This window comes from Vidua macroura, chromosome Z (assembly GCF_024509145.1).
Source record: "Vidua macroura isolate BioBank_ID:100142 chromosome Z, ASM2450914v1, whole genome shotgun sequence".
In the NCBI taxonomy this organism is placed as follows: Eukaryota; Metazoa; Chordata; class Aves; order Passeriformes; family Viduidae; genus Vidua; species Vidua macroura.
In genome coordinates this window covers 58,928,668-58,952,835 of record NC_071611.1, presented here as the reverse complement: position 1 = coordinate 58,952,835, position 24,168 = coordinate 58,928,668, and the positions used below count along the sequence as shown (strand labels likewise).

General features: G+C 34.9%; 1 protein-coding gene across 1 annotated transcript in view; it reads left to right on the top strand.

Annotated features, from left to right (window-relative positions):
• The window catches only part of TRPM3 (transient receptor potential cation channel subfamily M member 3), a 259,088-nt gene that overhangs the window by 99,340 nt on the left and 135,580 nt on the right, over positions 1-24,168 (top strand). Inside the window, exons 2-3 of the mRNA XM_054004438.1 lie at positions 19,584-19,663; positions 20,309-20,513. Coding sequence (XP_053860413.1) covers positions 19,584-19,663; positions 20,309-20,513 — 285 coding nt within the window. The remainder of the gene's footprint in view (positions 1-19,583; positions 19,664-20,308; positions 20,514-24,168) is intronic.

The window sequence follows — 24,168 nt, the reverse complement described above, 5'->3', positions numbered from 1 at the left end:
GTGTCAGTTTTTCCAGAAAGTTATTTGAAGTACAGTTCATTTGCAGCAAAACAAATTGATGTGTCCTTTAGCTTGTTACATTATTGTAGGTTGGAGGACACTCCTACATTGTTGTAGGTGGAGGGAAATAAAGGGAAATGGGAAGGACTTGGTATCCATTAAATTCAACGTGCTGTTGAATTAATCTTAATGCACAGTGTAAGACAGTTGAACCTGTTTATCTAAATATGCATAGCTGGGCAGAATATCAGACAGAGACTAAGCATTGTGATTTCACCAAATTTGCTAGGTAGAGATAGACTATATGAGGTCTGATTAGATTACTTCTTTTTCATAAAGGCATCAGATACCTTCCTTTTCAGCATGTGAGGCAGTCTCCTTTAGCTTGGCTCCTGTGACCACCAGCTGCTAGAGCACAAGGGTCTGTCGTGCAGTTGTACACAACATTAAATTGAGTAGAAAGAGGCAGGATAGAAACCATCCCATACAAGTGGAAAAAAATTTCTTCACTGGCAATGTTGTGAGTTAGCTGTAACAGCTGTAAAATACCTACTGCAGCATACTGCTTTTCCACAAATACTCAGTGTTAATTTAGCTTTCTAAAGAACCACCATAGAAGGATAGCTTTGGACAACTTCTTTTTTCACTTGTTTGTTTGTATGTTTGTTTCTGTTGGTGTTGGCTGCTTATTATAGGCTGCTTTTAAAATGTTAAGGGAAAGAAGCCTAATTTTAAGAATATTTCTATGATTTCTGGAAAACTACTTGATAGCTAATTTGGAACATTTTGATTTTAGTAGTAACATAGGTGTTAATAATAAGCTGATACTAATAATAATAAGCTGAACTAAAAGCATCCCAAATGTGTTGCTGCTTTAAATATTAAACCAGGTTTTATCAAGGATTTGTGTTTGTTTTTCGTAATTCTAAGCCAAAAGAGTTGATTTCTGTTCCAAAAATAGTTACAGACACACGGAGTTCAAGTTGTCCTCTTGCAGGATTCATCACTTTTCCCTTTGGATCTTTCTGGCAGTATGTTGAAAGTGTGATAATGTGTTTACTGCACATCCTGGAAGTGAGAGCCCAGAATTATGGAACACAGGGACAGCCCTGACACATGTAGAGTCCATGGGGAAAAAGACATTTACTCCATCATTAAATAAGCACTGAAGGTTTAAAAATAACCTTCAGTTTTCTCCCTTGATACAAATATAAAAGAATAGTTAATTTCTGGCTGCAGTTAGAATAAATGCATACAGCCTCTTTTTTTTTTTTTCCCAAGCAGATTACCTGAAAGGCCCTGCACAAAGGCTGTGTAAATCATTCATATTGTAGCTCAGGCCTGGAAGATTTAATACAGCAGGAAGAACATTGTATATTTAGTTGCAAAGAGAATTAATTTTGCAAGATATTAAGCCTGCCTGGGTAAATAGTTGTGATTTGTATATTACGGATCAAATTCACCTTTCATGTAAGCACACAAATCTCACTACAGTCAAGAGAGATTGAAACTGAATTTGACTTACTGTGTTTAGATCCAGGTGCCAATCATTTATACATTTAATCACAAAAGAAAACCTGTGATTGAACACTTAGGATAACTTTTCAGTCTTTTGATTGATATTAACTGCAAAGATGTGTTTGTTTTGAAAACTAGAGTAGTAACGTGTTTTCTAATTATTAGTGAATTATCAAAGGTTTTTAAACTTTTTGTGTTGTGCTTAGATTCAAATCATTATATGGAACATTTTAACATGCAGTGAAATGGATAACTATCATCGCAGAACAAATATCTGTAGAATATGGCTGAAGCTATAGTCTGAAGCTGTCCTGATTAATTACTAAGTATGAAGTTAATGTTTTAAAAAAACTGAAACATGTCAGATGTCAAGAAGTGGTATAATCTTGCCTGCCTCGTGCATTGAAATCTATGACAGTTAATGTTTTTGGAATACATAGTTGGATCATCTGTGGTTAAATATGAATGCATACATAAATATGTAAAACCCCTCAAATTCCATGATGTTCATTTGCACTCTATGCGTTGCCATTTGGTAGTACTCTGGCAATTATTCACTACTAGGAAAGTCCTTCTCAGGCTTTTAAGTAAACGTTTGTGGGTGGGGATGAGTCAGTGATAGATTTTTCTATGTTTGGAAATGCTACATGTCTTGAAGAATTTATACTAAATATAGTCACCTTACCACTTTCCATGCCACTTGTACCTGTACTGTTGCATTTTACAGTCCTTCAAAATGTCACGAGTGTAAATACTTACTTGAAATAGTATATTTCAAGCTGTGCTATAGTCACTGGAGACTTCTGTGAAGGTCATGTTGGTTTAAGTCTTAAAAAGAAAACCTCTATAAATATTTTTTTAATGTTGACTAATTGCTAACAGTAGTTGAGCTCCTTCAAGTGAAATAATAAAAATCTGCATGACTGGCTGCAAATGCCTGAGATAGATATGGAATTGATAGCTACCTTTAATTTCTGACAGCAACTCAACTCTGTAGCATAGGATTGTGTGTGTAACATCTGCAGATAGTAATCACAGCCTTAGTCTTCCTCCTCTTTGTTCCATGAATACCCCATATAAAATTTAATCACAGATTCTCAGCCTGGTGAAATCCATAACAAGATGGTCTTCCTCATGTCACAAACAATTACACTAAACAGCAACAGCCCTTACAGAGGCATGGAAAATGGGCCTTCCAAATACCGACAAAATATTTCAGGGTGAAACAATGTACTTTGTATTGTCAAGTCCTGCTAATCAGAATTTTTAAACTTACATCAGATTCAACGTTCTTCATTTTGGACAATGTTTAATGGGGGGATTATAGGGTGTGGAGGGGCATTCTCTCTTTACTTTTTAATAGCATTTAATGGTTTTTTTTTTCTAACAGAATAAACCTATAGGTGTCCAAACACTAATAAAATCATACTCGGTTGTAACAAAGCTAAATATGTATAAGTAGGGACATTCTTTTTTAGATCTGTCATATTTGCTTTTTTTCATGGTTTGCTTTTTGCATTCATTTAACTAAGGATAATCAAGTGGTCTGTGCTTAATTTTAAGACTCAGGCATCTGAGGCTTACAAAGAACATTGGTAGATTTATATCTGCACAGAGAAGGGTTAAGTTACATAAATAGTTTAAAAATCTGCAAGTTACTGGACTTGAGTGTAACTACAGATAGAAGTGGTAAGTGTTAAATTAATGATAGCAGAGTAGACTGATAATTATGAAGGGAGGATATGTACATTTAATCATTTATTGCCTATGAAAAAGTTCCAATTAAACAAAAATCCATCACTCTGCTTGGGGAATTGTTCTTTCTCCATTGTTGCAATAAAAGAGAAGTTTAATTTATGGGTAGTAGTAAGAGAGAAATCTGCAGAAACTTGCTTGAAAATATACCACAGGACAGAATTTGCTTTTAAAAGATTAATAGGCAATCTTATTTTTCTATGATACTGACAGAGGAAAAATGTTGAAGAAAAAACATAAATTAAATTTCCAAATTGCCACTCAAAAATCTACTGACTCAGTCTGGAAAACTCATAACAGTGGCAAGAGGCTGCCAGTATTAGGCAGCCTTTTGGTTGCAGCTGAGAAGAGACTTTAGGAAAAGTATTTAGGAAAGAGAATCACTTCTAAATGCAGTTGTTAAAGGGGAGGGTGGAAGTAGGTTTTATCATTGTGTTCACTGTGTTCTGCAGAATAGAATTAGACCTCTGAAAAATCAGCTGTGGAGTGCATGGGAAGTGGTAACCCAGTATTTTAGTAATTTTGAAAGAAAGTACAGAATTACTTTGCTTTGCTTTCTGTCAATGGGCTTCATTCCATCATAGCAGAAAAGTGTTCCAGGCAATGTCTGCTTTTGTGCTTTTGAACCAAACAATTTTTATCCTGGAAGATCCCTCTTTTGTTGTTAGAGGGAAAGTCTGCTTGATGGTGGTCTCCAAAAATGCTCGGTTTGGTGTCTTCAGCTCTGTTAGCTAAAATGTTAATATTACAATATGTGCTTTGTGATAAAAATGTCAAGATACCATCAAAAAGCTAAACTGAGAACAAATTGTTCTCAATGCAAATGTACATTACAAAATAGCATGTCTGTTAGGCTTATATCTTTGTAAAATATCTTCTTGTCTTTGTTTCTCTATATTTTCCCACAATATTTGAGACCTCATACATTTATGAGGAAGCTCTAGGGGAAATGAAGTAATAACAGTTAGAATAAAATATTCAGAAACTTGAGATATATTGTGTTAGTTTTCAACTCCTGTGACATCCTTTAATTTTTTTATTCTGTATTGTTACCTCTTGTGAGTTTTTTTCTCCTATAAAAATTTTTTTCACATGTTTTAGCTAGCTAGCTGTTTACATATGAATGAAATATAGCAAGCCAGGTGATCTAGATCCTGTTAGCATTGCCTTCTAGAATAAGGCAATAGTCATGTTCTTCATTAAGTTGTGAAAGAGACATTTAAAGCAAAGGGAAGCTCAGCTCTGAGGATGTAGCTTCCAGGTTTTAGAATTTTCCTTTGGCCATGAAGTTTTTAGAGGTATCTTAACTTTTTATTTTGTTTGATATAGACAAAAGAAGTACAACTTATGTTGTAGCATACAGTTATCTGTGCTGAAAAGGAAGCTTAAACTAAAGAATACTGTGAAGTACTTTTCAGTATCATAGCTGGAATTTTAAATATAGTTTATTTGGACAAGCAAATTGTCCAGCAGCATTCAGACTCTTAAAAACTGCATTTTAGTGCAAACAGACACATAAAATTCCTGTGTTGATTATGTGATTTCATAAGAAAATAATACAGAGATGAGCATTTTTCACAAGCAGACCTTGTGTTTCTGAGGCTTGCAGTGTGATTTTCCTTCCTTAACTTGAGCATTTTGCAGGCATGGACAACCACAAAATACTGACACTTCAGAGAATCCATGGGAAACTTTCATGGGGAACTATTTAGATTCATTCCTTCTGATGAAGGATCCAGCTTTCAGAGGTTGACTTTAAATGTCTGCTTTAAAACATACTACATCTAGAGCCATGATGCTTAATTACTGGTTCACTGATGGTGAATTACTGAGTTTAATCTTTTTCTTTGCTATGAAGTCTTTGAAAATTATAACATACAGATCAGTAATTAAAGAATGGGAGGCTTGCAAGATGTTGCATAGTGCAGATGCTTACTGTAGATGAGTGATTTGCCCTCTAGTAACATTCAAGTGTGAACACAGAGAATAAGAGATCTATATCAGATCGCTGTCAGATTTGTGGTTGTAATGAGAAGTTTCCAATTCATGGAAATGGAAATCAGCCACCTTCACCATCATCATCGCCACAATCAGCTCCCAATGTCTCCAAGAGCTGGAGGAGCAGAGAAAACCTGGCCTAGTTATCCTCCTTCCTCAGATCTCCTTCCTTCACTGCCACTGTTGATTTGGAGTTGCTGACCTGTCTAATGCAGAGATCTATGCCCTTGGAGCTGCAACCTTTCCAAACTATCAATGAGTTCTTGTGTTTTCTCTGTGCATAATTATGCAAGTGCATTATACAAGTGCACTTTAAATCCTCAGAAATGAAGGGTTTGTATTATTTTTTTTTCTTTTGAAAAGGCATAAAATTGCTGCAGAAATATAAAAGAGAAAAGAAGACTAATATTCCTTGTTGTGCTACAGTGTAGTCCTTTGGATTGCTAAAAATTCAGGCTTCCCTCCACATCAGTAGCTACTCTGGCTTGACCTGTCACATCTGGCTGGAGACTTTTCAAGCAGTTGTGGCTCATTTGAGCCTCATTCCTTCTATGAATCTGTAAATTCTGCAGGCTGAATAGGATGAACTCATTTTTAGTGGTCATACCTCCTGTTGCAGACCCTCTTCTGGAGATGAAGTAGAGACTGTTAATGACACTTTAATCCACAAGTGTTGCCTGGCAAGGCCCACGGGAGTGACACTAGAAAGCACCAAATGCAATAAATGAAGTCAGATATATAATGTATTTCCAGCATTGACATAAAAGCAGAGAAGTTCAGGGCCAAACTCTGCATTTCAGTGAGGCTATACCACTGATTACCATGGCTTTGATTCTCAGAAGCGATAGTAAAGTTTGGCCAAATGAAATCCTCATGTAATGCTTTTCGAAAGATGAAACTAAAATTTGGGTCCTCTTGCATTTCCCTGTGAAATCCACTTAAGTCATCTCTACTACAGTATTTTTTTTCCGTATCTGTCTAAAAATAGTGTAAAAGATAACTAATTTTGCTGCAACCCTTTTGTTACTACTTCCAGGGTTACTTTTGGTGTGAAGCGTCTTGTTTATGAAATTAAAAACTGTTCTTAGAATATGAACTTCTAAACTTGGAAACCTATCTTGCCATAGCAAGTTTCTTTATTTGTAGTTATTTTGAAGATGGTAAATGTAGCAGAGGTTGACAACAGTAATAGTAGCTATCTGAGCATTTTTTTTTTTTTTTCTTTGAAGCTGGTACTGAGCATCTTTCACACTTAGCAGCTCCTCAGGGTGCTCCAGCCAGGGTGGTGTTGCAAGCTGTACCTGTGGAACAGGGACACCACAGCAGCCTCTTACCTCCCTGCACTCCTGGCCAGGGCTCTGTCCTAAACAGCAACCAGAAGAATCCCTGCATAGCCCTGAACTGAGCCTTTCCTCACTGCCCCTTGGAGCTCAGCAGGAATTATTCTGCTTGGCAGAAAAATAGGAGCTTTTTATTATCTCACCTCTCATAGAAGCAGAGGTTTTTCCAGGTTTTTTTGATTCAGTTGCTTTTGGTGAGTTATTTTCTTTTATTTAGTCCTCTTTTCCAAATCTTACTAAGAATTAGTTTTTTTTCTTAAAGCAAGAATTTCCAGTGTACAGACACTGGAGTAAAATTAATATGACCTATTACATTTAATTAAATTTTAAGTTATCATTCATTGAGAAGTCAACAGGTAAAATTAATGAAGCAGACATCTTCATTTAGAATCTAAAATTTTCTAAATAATCTTTTAATAAATTGGTCTTGAGTGAGCCACCAATATTCTTTAGTGAGCTACTGACATTCTATAAGTTTTTACAATTCCTCTTAATATTGCTGCTCAACTAAAAATAATATTGTCACATAAAAAAGCTCTTCACAAGAAAACCCAGGGAAAAAATCGAACGTAAAATAAAAGTTCCAAATGTTCCATAACTTTTTTTTTCTGATTTTTTTTTTTCCTTTTTGTATCAGAAAGAGGAAACAGTGACAGATTTTGGTCATATATTTAGTAAGGTGTTCTTGATGGTGGTCTTAATTTATTCTTTTTAAAAATTAAACCAATCCAAGATAGGGTTTTTAGGATCAATATAGTTTGTAAGTTTACTGAACCAGAGGTACCTCTGTAAATTAGAAAACCTCCAGCTTAAAATACATAAGGTAAAAGCGCTAGAATAATGTCACCTTAGTAGATCCATGGAAAAGGTATTTATTTAACTCAATGTTATTTTCTTGTATGAGAGAGCAAAAATTAAAGCAACTAATCCACTTCACTGAACAATTTAGCAGAACTTGGAGGCTTCAATTAACCACTGTTTAATAAAAGTACTAATCTCTATTAAATGAAATCCTTCAAGGGTTCACTTTGAAACAATGCATAAGCAGTAATCAGAAAGTCCTGATACAGGGGCCTGCTGGGGCAGATAGCTGGAATGTGCTGTGTAATCAAATTCTAGAAGATTTAAACAAAAAAATGCAAGAAAAAAGGAGATATTTTTTAAGCCTTTTTAAAGTAAAAAGGGGTAGTGTTGTTTTCTCCCTAGTCACTACAATTTAATATTCAGCATAGCAAAAAAAAAAAGTATTTCATTAAAACAGAAAAAAGTGAAGCCTTTTCCAAGCCTTCAGCAAGATTATTCATGCTTGCAGTTTACGTCTATGCTGGTGTAGTGGGGATCCTCCACTCCAATTGTGTTTTGTGCTTATACATATATAGATACTGTTGCAAGAGTTATTGCATGTTAGGAATATAAAATGCCAAAGAATGACTTTTTTGTTGATATCATTTCTGGCAGATAGTTAACAAAACTAGGACAAAATATTACCTGTTGTGGCTAAAAGCACAAGAAACTATGGTAGCAATGTGACAGCATGGGGCTTGTTTTCCTCATTGTTAAACTCCAGTCTTTCAAATTTTCCAAAGTCATGAAATTGTGGGTTGCCCAAAAGGAAGAATTTGCAGGATTTGAGATTTAATGAGGCCCACCCACGTTCACTATAAAATTCTAATCCTAATATTAATTCAAGGATTAAAAATGAAATTTTTAAGACAGGACTGTCTTAATAGTCTTGTTAAATCAAAGCCAGAACAGGCTGAAAGAAGGCCTTTCAGTAAACCTTTCCAACATCAAAAAAAAGCTCATTCTATAAATTAAAGCAGAATGTAAAATCCACTGAAATATTTTCTATTATCTATAATGTAGATCGTAATTATGTGATGATATACAGCATTGTGAATATGATTAAATTTTGATATAGATCACTTTCAAAGTAATTTCTTTTAAAATTAAAATCCTGCTTGAGATTTTATATCATGTCTTTTCTATATGGAATTCTGCAGATTTAACCAAGTTTCAAACTTACTGAAACACTTTTTTCATTAAAAAAAGTATTACTGAAACAGAAATATTAACTGATCCTTTTTGCAACATTCCTTTTAAGGTAAGACCCTCTGTTCAGATCAAACAAGAAACATGAAATGTACTGATATAATTTATATTTCCAGTGACTTTCTTCTTTTCTTAGTCTATGATTTAATAAGAATTTATGTCTCAAGGCTATTCTTTTTCTTATCATTTGACCTTGGAGAAAAGTCATGAAACTTTATAAATTCTTATTTGGTGATTGCCACTTTATTATTAAAAAATACTATGTGTTTACTTCTGCTTAAGCTACATGGTTAGGAATAAACATCAGAAGAAAACAGGAATAATGGATTTATGTGTATGGAAAGAAAAAAAAAATATAAGACTAATGCATCTTAGAAAAATGGGTGTGGTTTTACAGTCATACTTGAGTCATAGAACATTGGAATAATTTGCACTGAATTTAACTTACATGATTTTACTTTCTTTTCCAATTAAGGAAGTGCATGCTGAGGAACAACCTGTGAAATTGCACAGTCCACAGGGAAAGCCACAAATTATTATTGTACACATGGAGCTATATAGCAAAAAAAATCCTTGCCTCTTGCGCTTATGTAAAATTAGGCTCAAAATGTAATAGATTTATGTACTTTTTAATTTTATCTCTCAGCAATTTTCCTGTTTTCAGAATGTTATAAGGCTCTTGGATCAGGTAGTCTGACTGTTTTCATCTGAGAGGGAGAAGAGTTGTCAGCAGTATTCACAGCAGTCTTTGTTTCTCATTTGAAGTTGAATCAGGCAGATGATGAAGAGAAGGAAAACACAAAGTTGCATTGCCAAGGGGAGTGAAGGAGCAATGATCAGCACTAGTGCTTCAACCTAACCTGGATGAAAAATATTGTAGTGTAGTAGACAAAGGCCTGTAAGTTCTCTTGTGTAGCAATTCTAACTGAGAAATACTAGAAAGACAAGGAAAATTCCTTGACATAAAAAAAAAAAGTAATTCTTTGTCTCTTGACCCTGACAGGTATGTGCATGACATAGAATTCTTATGGGATGAACATGATCAAAAAAACATAAGTATGTCACTAGTTTTTGCATGAGTCATTTTTACATGGACACAGCAATGTAGGTTATAAAATAATATCTAAACTAAGACCTTTTTTTCAAAAAACTACTGACTTACATAATGCTATAAACATTTGGTCAGAGGTATAGAATCTATAGAATCTAGTTCTACAATGGTTTGCCTAAGTGTTTCAGATGTGCTGAATTATGACATTTTAAATATGCTGCTTGCATCATCTCACAATTGCACACTCTTTCCCTCACAACAGTATTGTAGGTTTAAAGCAGAAGCAAAATACATAGAAACAGTTTCTCATACTGTTCACAACAGCTGAACCAAGCTTTATCTGACAGTGTTTCAAATTGATTGTTCAATCCCATTGCTTCAGAAATGCTTGTATTCTCTATGTATTTTGAACTTCATAGTTCACAGCTATGTAAATTTGCAGTACACAAAAAAATGAAACCATGATTTTGTAAGAAAGAGGTATCTATATGTTATTACTATACTCCTGATTAATTTAGGAATTTAATCACTGGATGATACTTTAGTTGTGTTTTTCTTATTTACTCCTGAACTAAAACATTGCATTAGGCAGACCATTGAAACTTGGATGATATTTTTCAGGAAACTAAAATATTAACAGTCTCTGGGACTTAACAGGGGAAAAAAATGCTAACTATAGAGCTAAGCCTAGATTATCATAATTCTGAAATACTATAACGCCAAAATCACTAGGAAATAGAATACTATAATGCCAAACTTCATGGGAGTTTTTTTCTAAAAGAAATTTAACATACTGCAGGGGAAAAGTGTCCTTTCTCAAAAACAGATTTATGAGAGATTTGCTGTGTGTTTGCTAATGCAACTGGCAACAAGATATTTTTAATGATTAAGTTTTTTCTTTTGGTTTCTGCCTTACCCCTGCTCAAAATTAAAGGTCACTAAGGGTTGCATGGCAGCAGTTCTATCAAGCAGCTCTGGAAAATCTCTGATATTTTCCTCCACATTGTGTCAGACAAGGCAGAGAAGGAAGGTCTGCAGTGGAAGGAGAGGAACAGCTGTTCAAGCAGTTGTGTAGAAGGATCCACACCTTCCAGAAGGAGGTCTGGGGGAAAAAGTTGCTGTATTCCTGGCGGCAGGAGCAATTGCAGGTGCTCGAGGGCTGTTCCCTCTTTCCCTGTTCAGTGATGCTTTTGCCTTCTTCCTGAGGTGCATCTGCTCTTTTTGTTCTGACCATACGTGAGCAGGTACAGACAACAAATTGAAAATAAAGCACTTACTTCTTGTTAAGTATCATATTTCTGAATGCTTTTCTATTCACACTTTGTACTAATGTCAGATGTGATTTGAATGTAAAATCTCAAACCTAAAAACTTGTCTATATTTCTTCCATTCAATATCCTCTTTGGTGAAAAACAGCTGTTTGAGTCAAAGTCAAAATATCCATTTTGATAATGTGCTAGAAATGCTTCCCTTAGATCTGATGACAGTATCAAGACTTGCTAAAGTTTTACTTAGTTTTGTTTCAAGTGATAAATCACTGGCATCTTTTGCCAGTGATTCAATATGGCAAACATTTCCCTGTAATATTTAAGAGTTAGGTACAGTAGTGCATTTATTTTCAGTTCAAATGTCACTGAAATTAAAGGTTACAATGGATCATATAACAAAAATGACATCTGAAGCAAATTTTGAAGGTGTTGTTTTAAAATGCAATGTGAATTGCAAATGAGGGAGAAATATTGTAATTTAATTCAGAATATGTCCACCATCTCTTGAAAAGAATATATATAAACAAGTTAGCATTAAAAATACTCTTGTCAATGCCACCATTTAGCTATTGATATCTAAATGATACATGGGGCTTGGCACATGCCTAAAAAATATCTCTCTGTTATTTATTGTTCCCTAGGACAGAATTCAGTAAAATCTGGTGCTTAAAACATTGGGAAAAGAAAAATAAAAAACACAGGTTGTAGGACAGAAAATGGAATAGCTGCATCTGTGCAGGATTTGTGCTATATAATACTCATGTTTTGCATTATAAAGATGGCAAGAACAGTCCAGGAGGCTTCCAACGCAGTCAGCATACACTGATGAATGTGACACAAAGTAGTTACAGGAGTAGCTTAGAGATGAGGTTGAAGTTTTACCACAGTCAGAGGACACCTGACATGATGTGCCTACTAAGGCTGGAGGTGGTGAAACCATGGCCTCAACCAAAGCCTTATCACAGAGGATGACTGTGGGACTGCATTATTCAGGAGGATCAAGAGGGACTTGAGAGTAAACACAGGCATGTTAGTTAAAATGAAATGTGAACAGGGACATAAAATTGGTCCAGTTGAATTTTTAGGCTTGGGGAACATCTGGAATCCTCATTTGTTCAGGCCCTTTCATGCAGCTATGTACAACTGAGTTTTAATAATCAGCTCAGCACCCACACAGTGGCTAACAAAACCACCTCAATCTAATGAAAAAGCAGACAATGTTACAGCTGTCATACACTTATGAGGTAGAATGCCTAGTTCAGTCCAGAATTAGATTCAGTGCATAGCTCCTACGTGTGCATTTTAACATCATGATTTTTATTAGACAGCATGAGACCTTGCTTAATGTGAAAGGTATTTTCTTTCCTTAGTTTGAAGAGTTAGGAATAATGTTGTACTCTTTTAGAATCCAGAAACAAGCTTAGTAGTTAAAACATAAATAATCTACCAGCACTGAGTGGCAGAACAATATTTCCTGTGTATTTTGCTTTCTAGTCATGTATTTGCAGCTACAGACTTGTATGATATAATTTTTTATTATGATTTTTAAGCTGCATTTGACATAAATTAGAACTTCATATAGGTTTATTAGTGCTCTGTAATAAAGATTTGATTAAAACAGCTTGATTTTTATAGCCGTTCTTCACCATTAATGTTGTAAATTCTTTACTACACTTAAGGGAAGTATTGGCGTTTAGACAGATACTTCTGAGAAAATATACCACAGTGCTCAGTTGTGATTGTCAAGAAAACAAAATCAATCTTTTATGGGAGTTGCTAAATACCAAACTACTAAATATCCACTTGCCACAATACCAATCTGTAGTCAGTCCACCACTGGTGCACAGTTCTGATTCCTCCCAGAAGAAGAATCAAGTTGAAAAAGGTTTGGAGAGGGGCAGCAAGATGATAATAGGTAATAAATGGTTTCTGTGTGAGGAGATACTTGAAAAATTATTAATCTGGGGAAAAAAATACTTCAGAAGGTATCTTAAAAACATGACTGCTATATGATTGGTACGAAGAGGATGGGTGGGAATTGAGTGTTCACTTCCTCTCTAAGCAATGGGAAAGTATGAGGAGTCACATTCAAAACAAACAGAAGGAAGTGTTTCCCTCTAGAGCAAGGAGAAAGATTGTGAAGATGCTGAAAGCTGGTAAGAAATCATCAGGCAAATTGGTAGGAGAAATCCCATGAAGGTTTAGAGAGTGTGTAGAAATCACAATTATGCCGGAAGTCCATGAGCAGAAAATAATTGTTAGCTGAGAAATGCCTAGAGGAAAGCTTTATAAACATTTGATGTGTTTTCTCTTTCTTATAGTCCCTATTTATGACAGTGGTAAAGATCAAACAGAGGTCTAGATAAACCTATCATCTTATCAAGTAAGGCTTTCTTATTGGAAAGGGTTTATTTACTTACTTAAATAATTTTAAAATCACAGCAATTTTGGTGAAATCATAAATACGCATCTGAAGAAACCTAATGAATGAAGTTGGTAGGCTTCATTCTTCCTTGCATATGCTGAAATTCATAAGAGGAAAAGACTTTCTGAAAGTGTTCTTTAGACTATATCCTTCATTTTAATGACATTTTCTTTAAAATTTTCCCCTTACACATCTACAGATCTTAAGGAAGCCTGTAGGAACCTGAACTACACCAATTTTGGATCTAATCATTCTTCCTAGTTTTTTTTTTAATATCTGTTAAGCTTTCAGTCAATTCATCAGTAGCATGGATAATAATGACATATGCTTGCTCCATATAATGTCTATATATAGCATAAATGCACATTTCCACTGTAGCATTAGCAGAGATGCAACATTTTCATTTCTGTGTCCTTGCAGTAATAAAAATGTCAGATATAATTACTAAAATCATTAACTATTGAATGAAAAGCTCCTCATTATTTTTAAATTACTCTATTTCTTTTAAGTATAGTATAAAAATTACATGTGGTAAACAATGCTAGGAGATAATTTCTGTAACATAGTGTAACAATAAATGACTGTATTCTACGCCTTCCTATTCTGTACTGCATTCAACTTGATTTTCAATACAATTCAGCATTGTTTTTGTAACAAATCTGATGGTAAAGTACTTGAGAAGCCTGTTAGAAAAAGAACAAAACATACATAAGTACAGGTCTAGTGGGTAAAGGTTGGATTGCCAGACTCTGAGATGATACTAGGAATAAATTTCAGTTAGAAAATTAAATGTTTTGGAACAGGACAATGATTCCTGAGTTAATATTCAGACAGGTATGAAAATTCCTAATGCTTCAAGAATTACATAAAAGTGCTTATAGTGCTTATAATCGCACGGTGTTGAAATGAGGCTTAGAAATTTGTCCCGAGCACACCTTGTAATAAGGTTAAACTGAAGCATTGCCCTCCTTTGTATTAGTATAGCTATAGAAATTTACAGGTACAGGGTTGTTATTCAGAGACAGTGGAATTTTCCCATTTGGTTAAGGAATACTAATCACATCAGTTTGCAATAGCATTGATGCCGCTCCATCACCATATCCTCCTGTAATCCTCTCTGTAATTTGCTTCAGTAATACTCTGTTTCCTGTCCAGCTTCTCTGTCCCCCTGCAAAGTAGGGAAAGGCTTCAAACAGCTCTCTTTCCCCAGTGAAACCTGTCTTTAAATATTTCTCCTCATGCCCCATGAGCAATCAGTACTGAGTTCATTGCTAACTTTTAGTACTTTGTTTCATAGACAGTGAGGTGGGTGGAAGATCTAAAGAATATGTATGTTTTTATCATTAAATGGACAGCATCCACCTCCAAAAGCACTATTTTGCAATTTGTACAATATTGAAACAAACACCTGTCTTTGTGTACTGGCTATTTCTTTGTTACTCCTCAAAAAATAGAACTATGTATGACGCTGGTAGTTTCATTGCCACACAGTCCTAAGTTAATGCACCTTTAAATGAGCAAAGACAGTTGTAATTACCTTAGCATGAGTTATATATGCCAACTCTAAAGTCCCTACCTATAAAATGTCCTAGTGCCACTGGGTGATACATGGGAATTAATATAACCATTGTTTCTTTTGTTGATTTCTTAAGACAGGAGATACGGTTTTTGTCCCATGTTACTCTGCAAGCTGAAACCTGAATCCAGGATCAATGTCCGTAATTTTGTCAGGTTCAAATACTGAAGCTTCACTTCAAAGTTAGTTGAGATTTTTAACCAGATATCTCAGTCATGAGATCTTTCCTTTCTTTGCCTCACTCTTTATCCACCCAAACCAAATTCCCTACTGTTAAAAAGCAAGCTGTCTTTACTTGCTGACTCCCCACCATATTCTTTACCTCACTGAAATGTTTACTAGCTGCTTCCCTGGCTCCAACTTTGCCTTTGTCATTCTCCACAGACCATCTTTGGTCTGATCCTGTGTTTAAGAGATCTGACAAGATAAGCACACAATCTCTGGTTCAGAAACCTCACAGATCACAGGTTTGCTGAAAAAGAATGTGTGTTTGTTTGTGTGTGTGTGTGTGTGTGTGTGTGTACACATACAGAGAGTATGTGTATGTACATTCTTAATATATACATTAATATTTACAAAATAAATGTATGTATTTTACACAAAAACTTAGGGAACCAAGAGACAAAAGCAATCTCAGATTAGCCAGCCTAAGAGAAGCTTCTCCACTTATGTGATAGTTTAAAAGTTGATGCATATTCTCAGCCTTGCCCAGTCTGGCCCATAAGAGCTAGGGTACGTGCAAAACAGTTTAGTGCTTGTGCATTCATCAGTACCAAAGATGGACAGACTATTTTTCATGCATTAGGTACACCCTTAATGATAAGGAAAGGAAGATATGGAGGCCTATTTAGAGAGGAGCTAATGCAAACATGGTGGTGGGGGTTAAGAGTCAAAATACTTTTATGTGTTGAAAACTTTTGAAGTAAGTAACTAAACCTATTTTATTGCTAGGTACTAAAATAAAAATTGAGGTGTTGTTCATATGAAAACGTTGTTCATCCATGTTAATATCAAGAGGGCACAGTAAAGTAGTCCCCAAATTTGTAAATATTCTATTTTGGTTAAAGTTACCAGCTTTTAATTACTATGAAAACAATGCGGATGCTTGTTTCTGAAGGACAAAGGTTTGTGTTTATGAAAAGTTATATGAGCTACAGTACAGCAATTTTGGTGGGAAACTGACAAAACCCCAGTTACTTTGGAAAAATGCTATTGTTGATTATTTGCAATATATTTCAACTATGTATGGATTTCTCACAGTTGTCCAATAAACACACTGCTTTCATTCTTTGGAGCTTAACAGTTTCTCCTGTGTTTTCAAGCTCTTTCCAGCTTAGTACAGTGTTTCTTTTGATGGATTGGTTTTCCTGAGTCAAACTTAAGAACTCAGAGCATCTTATCACACTTTGACCAGCTTGCTTTCTCAGGGGCAAAAAAGAGAGGAGACAAAAAGCCCATCAAGGCTTGTGCCAGTTAAATCCAAGCTCTCAAGGGATTTGTTTTTCTTTTGGCGTCAGATTAGATGTTCAAACCAAGCGGTGCTGTGGGGCCATGGGTGAGTGCCCACTGAACCCTTAACAGGGCTAATCCCACAGCAGCACATTCCAAACAGCTAAGGGGTGCAAGGGCTTTGCTGGCTCCCATGTCGCTGCGCCACAGGCAGAGCGAGCGCCTTGCACAGGGGCCAGGCACAAATGCGTTATTAGCAATGACCAGCCGTGGCGAAACGTGGGCAGCAGGGTTTGCTTCGAGACAGCCTTAAACGCCAAGTCCGATACTCAGGTAAAGAAAAGAGAGAAAGAAAATGTTCTTGGTGGGATTTTGCAGTGAGGTTAATAGAGAGACTTACTGAGAGAGTTAAACTATGAATAAACTGAATTCAAGTATGGCGTGTACTTTATGAATTCATTGTTGACTATAAATTCTCATTAACCATTACTGAAGGAGTATTTGAAAAGAAAGAGAAGATAAGCTTCCTGCTCTACTAGTCTTGAAAATACTTTGCTATAGTCTTCTAAACTTTATATTACTTCACTAATTTGCATTATAAGTAAAAGTTTAATGCAGACAGTTTAGTTATGAATATGTTGATTTCGTGAAGGTATTCTGTTATGAAGACTCTACAGGAAGTAGCATAATTTATTATATCTTTATTTATTAGATATTAATATAATATCTTTTGATATTATAGCTTTATAGTTAATTGCAAATTATATCTGTTGCAGAAAGATAACTGGTATGGGGCAGTGCAACCAGATGCTTTCTTTTAAATTTGGAAGGACAAGGAATTACGAGATTAGTAAATCACATATTTTCTCATCACAACTCTGCTGGGTAGGAGAGTATATTGAGGTCTAAAAGCTGGAAAGTATATTTTCCTGATGTGAATAGAGAAGATTTTAAACCTAACTATTATTTTTACGTATTACCTTTGAAGAAGTGTGATGAAAATTCAAATATAAACTTTTTTTTTTTGTTTTTAATTTTTAAAAATATAGCTGGTTTACTTTTCCACTTGCAAAAACAATATGAGAAGGAGTAGGAAAACAAATTTTAAATGTCAGTTTCTTGGGTTTTGAAAGCTTGCTTTTATATCTAGTGAAAAAAATTCAGTGAAGTACCTGTTATGGCACCTTTTTGTACTGGAACTTGAGATAAATTTACCTAGAGACCACCTTTAGAAAAGATACATTAGTTCTATGTAGTCAGAAAATTCACCATGGTAAAATGTTTGCAGAAAAGGACGAAAATAGTAATATATTTAATAAAGGACTTTAGAAGTTATAATAAATTAAGTCTCAAGGCAGTCTTTCTTAGGTGAAGTATAAATCTTTTAGCATTCATAATTTCTATTTAACTATATTTTGTTTAAACAAAACATATTTTGCCCAACCTTCTACAATACATTAACCTTCTGTTTGCTACCATGAGAAAAACCAGTCAAATACAGTTTCATTTAATAGTTTAAATAGACTTTTTTTTTATTTTATACAGTAAAAGTGATGCTAGGTATCTGCTATTCCTACAAAATATGAAGTGTAGCAGATTTTTCAAATAAAAATGCAAGGAGACCAAAGATAAAATATTGCTAAATAGCACCAGTAGGCAATAAATCCAGCAAGGAATTATTTTCTCTTTAAAAAGCAAAAGAATGAATTCTATATACTGGGACTGGTAACTTGTAGATGTAGCTAGGAATTCTTGTGATGTTATTTTATAGTTTCTGCTACTGACATTCACCGACTCCAAGAAATTTCTTTATTTCACAGTAATTTTCATATATTTCAAAAGCAGAGGGCTCTGGTTTTAAACATGGAAAACAGGATACAGATAGAGTTGACAAGAAGGTAACATTAGATAATGATGCAACATTACTTAGTGAAAGTAATACATAGGTATTACTTATATAACCTTGCATAGTAAAAAGTAACATCAGTTAGTTCCATAAGCAATTTCAAAAGCTCTCCTTTCATAGAGAGAGGCAAAATGCTCATATTTCCTTTAAATTGTTCATTTCACATTACTTAATTCTCAGAGAATTCTGACATAATCCATAGTTTATAGTTCTGTTTATGCTATGCAGTTCAGTTAGTAATTTTATTATTTAAACATACTAAGTTAATCTGTTTTAAATGAATTTTCAAAGGAAAGCTTCAACTCCTCTCCTTATTAAATGAAATAATGGAGCTCTATGTGTGCGAATGTTTTAGGGAGCTTGCCAGAATTCATATTCTATGGAGTGAGGATACCCTAGATAATTAAAAATATTTCAGAACTCTGAAATTCTCTCCTTCCTTGTTTAGTGTTTGTTCTTCTCTTTTCGCTTTTTCTTTCCTACCCATCCCTCTGTTTGAAAAGACATCTTGTGTATCTGACAATTAAGACTATGTTGCAGGAAATTTCCTGCTTTTATGTGAATATATGATGGATGCTCTTGAGTGTCATGAAAAACCATAGCTACTATTTTAGAGGCTACTTGCCAATCATCTGACTCAATGTATTAAATTTTTTGTGTCTTGTTTCAGAAACAGATCTTCCTCATTTTTATTTGTTTCCTTTCTTTTTTTCTTCTTTTTTTTCTTTTTTATTCTTTTTTTTTTTTTAATCAAGGTATCCACATAGAAACCACAGTTTCTGCCTCTGTGTCAAAAAGTACTCTCAGTGCTTGTGTAAAAATGTTTCAGGTAATTTTGTTGGTTTGGTTGTAGGTTTTTTTAATTAGAGTTGGCTTAGTTGTATCACTGATATGGAAACAGAGGTGTTTTTAGTGAATAAGTGCAGGGGCTTTTCTACCATGCAGAAAGGTTTAAAGTTTGAATTAATACTTTTCCAGAGATTTCTTCCTCTGTTGTGAGAATATGGTAACAGCATCAAGGTCATCTGGCTAGTGAATAAGAAAAGAATATTAAAACCTTGTGTTGGGTGCTTAACTCTAGAAGGGAACCATAGTTCTAATGGAATGTTTGCCCTCTGCAAAATATGCACTGCTTATCTGAAGAGTCAGTGAAATTTCCTCTTCTGTTTAAAGCTTTCTACAGTTGTACTAGAAGTTGTATAAAATAAGAAAACAGAGCTCGAGGCATTCCTTTCTCTTTTTCAGGCACAGAAATCATGGATAGAAAGAGCATTTTACAAGAGAGAATGTGTTCATATCATACCCAGCACCAAAGACCCCCATAGGTAATTGCATGTTACTTATATGAAAAATGAAAGTTGGTTAAAAAGAAGTCTCTCTCTATATATATGCATAGAATGGATCCAGATATAAATATTTTGTAATCTTATTTGTTCAGAAGGTGGTTGAATTACATCTGGAGTGATGGATTCCCATGGTAACTATTTGTTTACATTTCAAAACTTATTTCAGGAGAAAAAAGGTAAATCAAGGGTGGGTCAGCATCTATGTTTAATTTCCTTATCTTCTTAGCTCAATATTCAGCGCACTGAATATTTACCTAAATTGGATGCATGACACACAACACTGTCAAAAGCAAATAGATGCATTAAACTAGCAATTTAAAATTTGTGCTAATCCATGCAAAATCTGGATATTTGTCCTAATGTTACTTGAAGAAAAGAGATGTTCTTTAATTTCATTTTGTACATATTTAGAACAAAGCATGATTTTTTTGAAATACAGGGGATTCAAAAGTAAACAAGACACAGGGAAAAAAGGTAATATATATACGTTGTTGTTTCCATACATAAAGGTTTCAGGAAAGGAATCGGCAGAGTTGAAGAGGGGTTGGGTCTTTCTGTAGTTTGTTTCCCTGTCCGGTTTATATACACACGTGACTCAGGTTTTCTGTTTGTTTAATGTCATAGGTGTTGCTGTGGGCGTCTAACAGGTCAACACATTGGACAGCCTCCAAGCACCTCCGTTACTCAGAATGAGAAAAATGAAACCAGGCTTGCTCGCAATGATGTCCAGTCGGAGAAGTGGTCCATCAGCAAGCACACGCAGCTCAGCCCGACGGACGCTTTTGGAACCATTGAGTTCCAAGGAGGAGGCCACTCCAATAAAGCCATGGTAACCATGTTTTTCTCTTAGATAAATAATGCTGCTAGCTAAAAGTAAGCATTCACAAAGAATGGACAGTATTCTTTCTTAACTTCATGCTAAAGTATTATTGAGTGTACAATCAGAATGTATGTTTTTATGTATCACGTGCCAAAGAGTGGGTGAACAAATTAACTGTAAAAGCTGGAGTGCAGTGTAAGAGGAGCTACCTTTATGAAGGATGAAGGCACATTAATGTGCTGCTGTCTTAATTTTATTCCAATGGCTATTCATTGGTCTTTTTCGGAATAATTTTAGAATTCAACTATGATTTCCCATTGCTGGCTGTGTCTGCAAAGCTGACGGATTTTAAACATACCAAATTCCCATTAATATTCCTCCAGACATGTATAGGAATGTAAACCAGTTAGACTTATGGTTCATATTTCAATGAAATAAGAGGCTCCAGGAAGTGTCTAATGTAGAAACTACAAAATCCCTTGATCAAGGAGTTACTCCTTCCCTGTGGAGCGATACCAAAGTGCATTGATCTGAAGGCTTTGCTCCACTAACTTGGAGAAACATTTCCAGCACACATGCTAACCTATGCCTGTATTTCTTCTGTGTAATACATGAAAGGAACAATCTCTCTTACTCTATCTAAAGTGCAGAACGTGGATCTTTGGCAATGTCAGAGCAGTATATGCCTAGCACTTCATGGCCAATACACTGCTTTGGCAGTGAGGGCAGAAGCTGTACTCCTGGGCACTCTGCAGAATAACTTGCCCAGCAATCCAGTACTGTTTTCTCTGCGTAAATTCTTCCCAGCAGGTGACTCAGATCTGTCATAAAAAACAGAGATTAGAGACAGTGAAAACAGAGTTGGAGCAACTACTCAGGTGGATGGTTCTGTTTGTGCAGATGGATGGCTTCTTTTGAGAGAAACTAGAAAGCACTGCTGCACCAAGAAACAGAAAATTAGGTAGCTTCTCTGAGAGTATCACAGACCTCATATGTTTAGTTGATCACCAATCACCTAAAAATCTGCAAGGCCAGAGGTCCAAAGATACAGTAATGAATGTTATTAACTGTATATGAATTCCTTGCATGGGATCAGTTTTATGAGAAGGGATAAGAGGAATCAGTTTTATGAGAAGGGATAAGAGCTTTTTCGGTGATGTCCTTGAAGATTGCTATAAAGCAATAAAGAGCCCTGCCCAGACAAAAGTAGTCTTGGGGAGCCAAGAAGTGATGAAGGTTTTAGGGAAGCTGTTGACACCAATTCTCTCAGAGGACTTCTCATCTTTGCTGGGATTCTGATGCCCTGGCATAGTGCCGGAAGAGACAGGACACGCTCTAAGATTCATGCTGTGTGCTCAAAGAAGTACAATTGAAGTGCAACTGTAGAGATAAAACTGGAAATCAGCATAAAGGAAAGAAAAATATTGTCACTATTGTCACAGAGTGTAGTCAGGAGAGAAACCATGAACAATTTAGAAAAAAGAAAAAAAGAGAATGGAAAAAGGGACTTAAACTCTCCAAAAACTAAACAACAAGTTCAAACTTAGGGATAAATAAAGACAATGCATTTATTGCTGGAAACTCTCCAGATTTATTTTGTCAGACTCAGAATCAAGAACCAAGAAGTTGCACGTGCCGTCTATTTGTAATCATGGCACCCACCCAAAACATGGAAATAAAACAAATTCATTTTAAAAAATCTCCAGAAATTTGATTATTCTACTGATGGGAAAATTGCTTCAGATTAAAAAATCCAGTAAATATCTCTCAAATGGGTTTAGTGATTGCTTACCACCAGTGAGAAAAATACCTTTCATAAGACCAAAACACAAATAAGGAGGCTTGCATAACAATTTAAATGGAAACAGATAAAATAATTTTGTTACAAGGTGTTTGCCACAGAAGCAGCATGAAGATGTACTTGTATTCATATTTCCATACCTAAACATTTTTTTAGGGTAGACTATGGTCAAAAAGTTGCCTAATTGTTGCAGTATTATTAATAGAAAATTAAACTCCTACCTTTGCATTTACTGGGTACTGGGATTTTCCCATAATAAAAAAAATTTAACAACTCCAAAGGTTTCTGTGGAAGCCAAGAATTTGCTCAAACAAAGGATCCCATGAAGTTTTTCAGCAGAGAAGGGAAAAAGGAGATTTATTGATAAAATAAGGCTTGAAAAAAAAGGAGCAAGTACATAGCAGCTCTTGGAAATGTTCTTGTTCCAGAACTGTACATTCTCAAACCCAAATGCAGAGAATCTGATCAGTGTGGAAAACGGAAGAAAGATAAAGGGGAGAAAATATGACAAATATATTCCTTTCTAAATATGTATTAGTAATTTTTGAGGTACTGGCTACCAAATAATGCTATAGCATGCAAGCTGGTTTTTGCTGGCAACCATGGTAGGCTTATATTGTACCTTTTGACTAATAAAGTAACCTTACAAAGCAGCAAGATTTGGCAAGTTGAACAAATCAAGGAAAACCTCAGGGGAAAAAATTGGCATTACATTTTCCACCTATTCTCTATTTTATTTCCTGAAATGGATGCCCACACGTGAAAATTATTAAGCAAGGGAAACACTGAACTGAGCCGTATTTTCTTGGTCTCTGCTAACAGCAAAATTGTTAAATTTTTCTGAATTGGACTTCAAAGAATTAGGTGACGTTTGTTAATAGGAACCATAACCTTAGATTTATAATTGGGAAACTAGGAGTCAATTAATGGAACAGACTAGTTCATGTAAAACTGACAGATGATTATTTTCTCAATTTGAATTAACAGAATTAGATTTGAACACAAAATATATAGTAAGTGTAATTATACTTCCCATGATACAATATTACATCAATTGCCACCAGACAACAACAAATAGATCTTTAGCTGTGGAAATGAAAATTATGCTGAAACTCTAATGGAACACAACAGCAAAGATATAGGCTTACATATTGTAAATAGAATTGACTGGGCCATTAGTTTCATTTCTACAGCCACATGGAACAAAAATTCCCAAACAGCATGATTTTTGCTAACGCCATGGAATTGTTTAAGTATCTTCAGTGCAGCTGCACTATCCTCCTTAAATCAATCATGCAAATAGTTTTATAATTTGTGCAGGAAATTACATAGAAACACATAGCTGAGATTAGGTAACACTGGTTTACAAGATCAGTTACTAAAAAGGCCTTTTCATCAATTTCATGCAACCACAGATGATCCTGCAACAGGACTGTGGTATTTAGATCTTTGTCAATCTCATATTTTCTTTACAAGTGACTCATCCCATTAATATGTAAGAAATGCAATTAACTATTTTGCTTGTCTGCATTTATTTTGGTTTTATAGCAGATTTTCAAATTTAACAACTGTAAAAGGTTGTGAGAGGTATGTGGGATGTACATCAATTTTATTAATAGGTTTTGCAAATAAAATTGATAAAAATACAGGAAAACTAATAAAATATGATCTATTTATACTAGTTGGTTTTTTGCAGTTTAAGTAACACACTTATCTAACTTTATACTAGCATTTTATTAAATCAGAAAGCAATTATCATGTGAGTGATTCTATTCCAATTAAGAGCAATATTTTGAAAAATTTGTAAATGTATTCTGTTCATCAGTGTACTAATTAAGACAATCTTGCTGAGATGCATTCTGC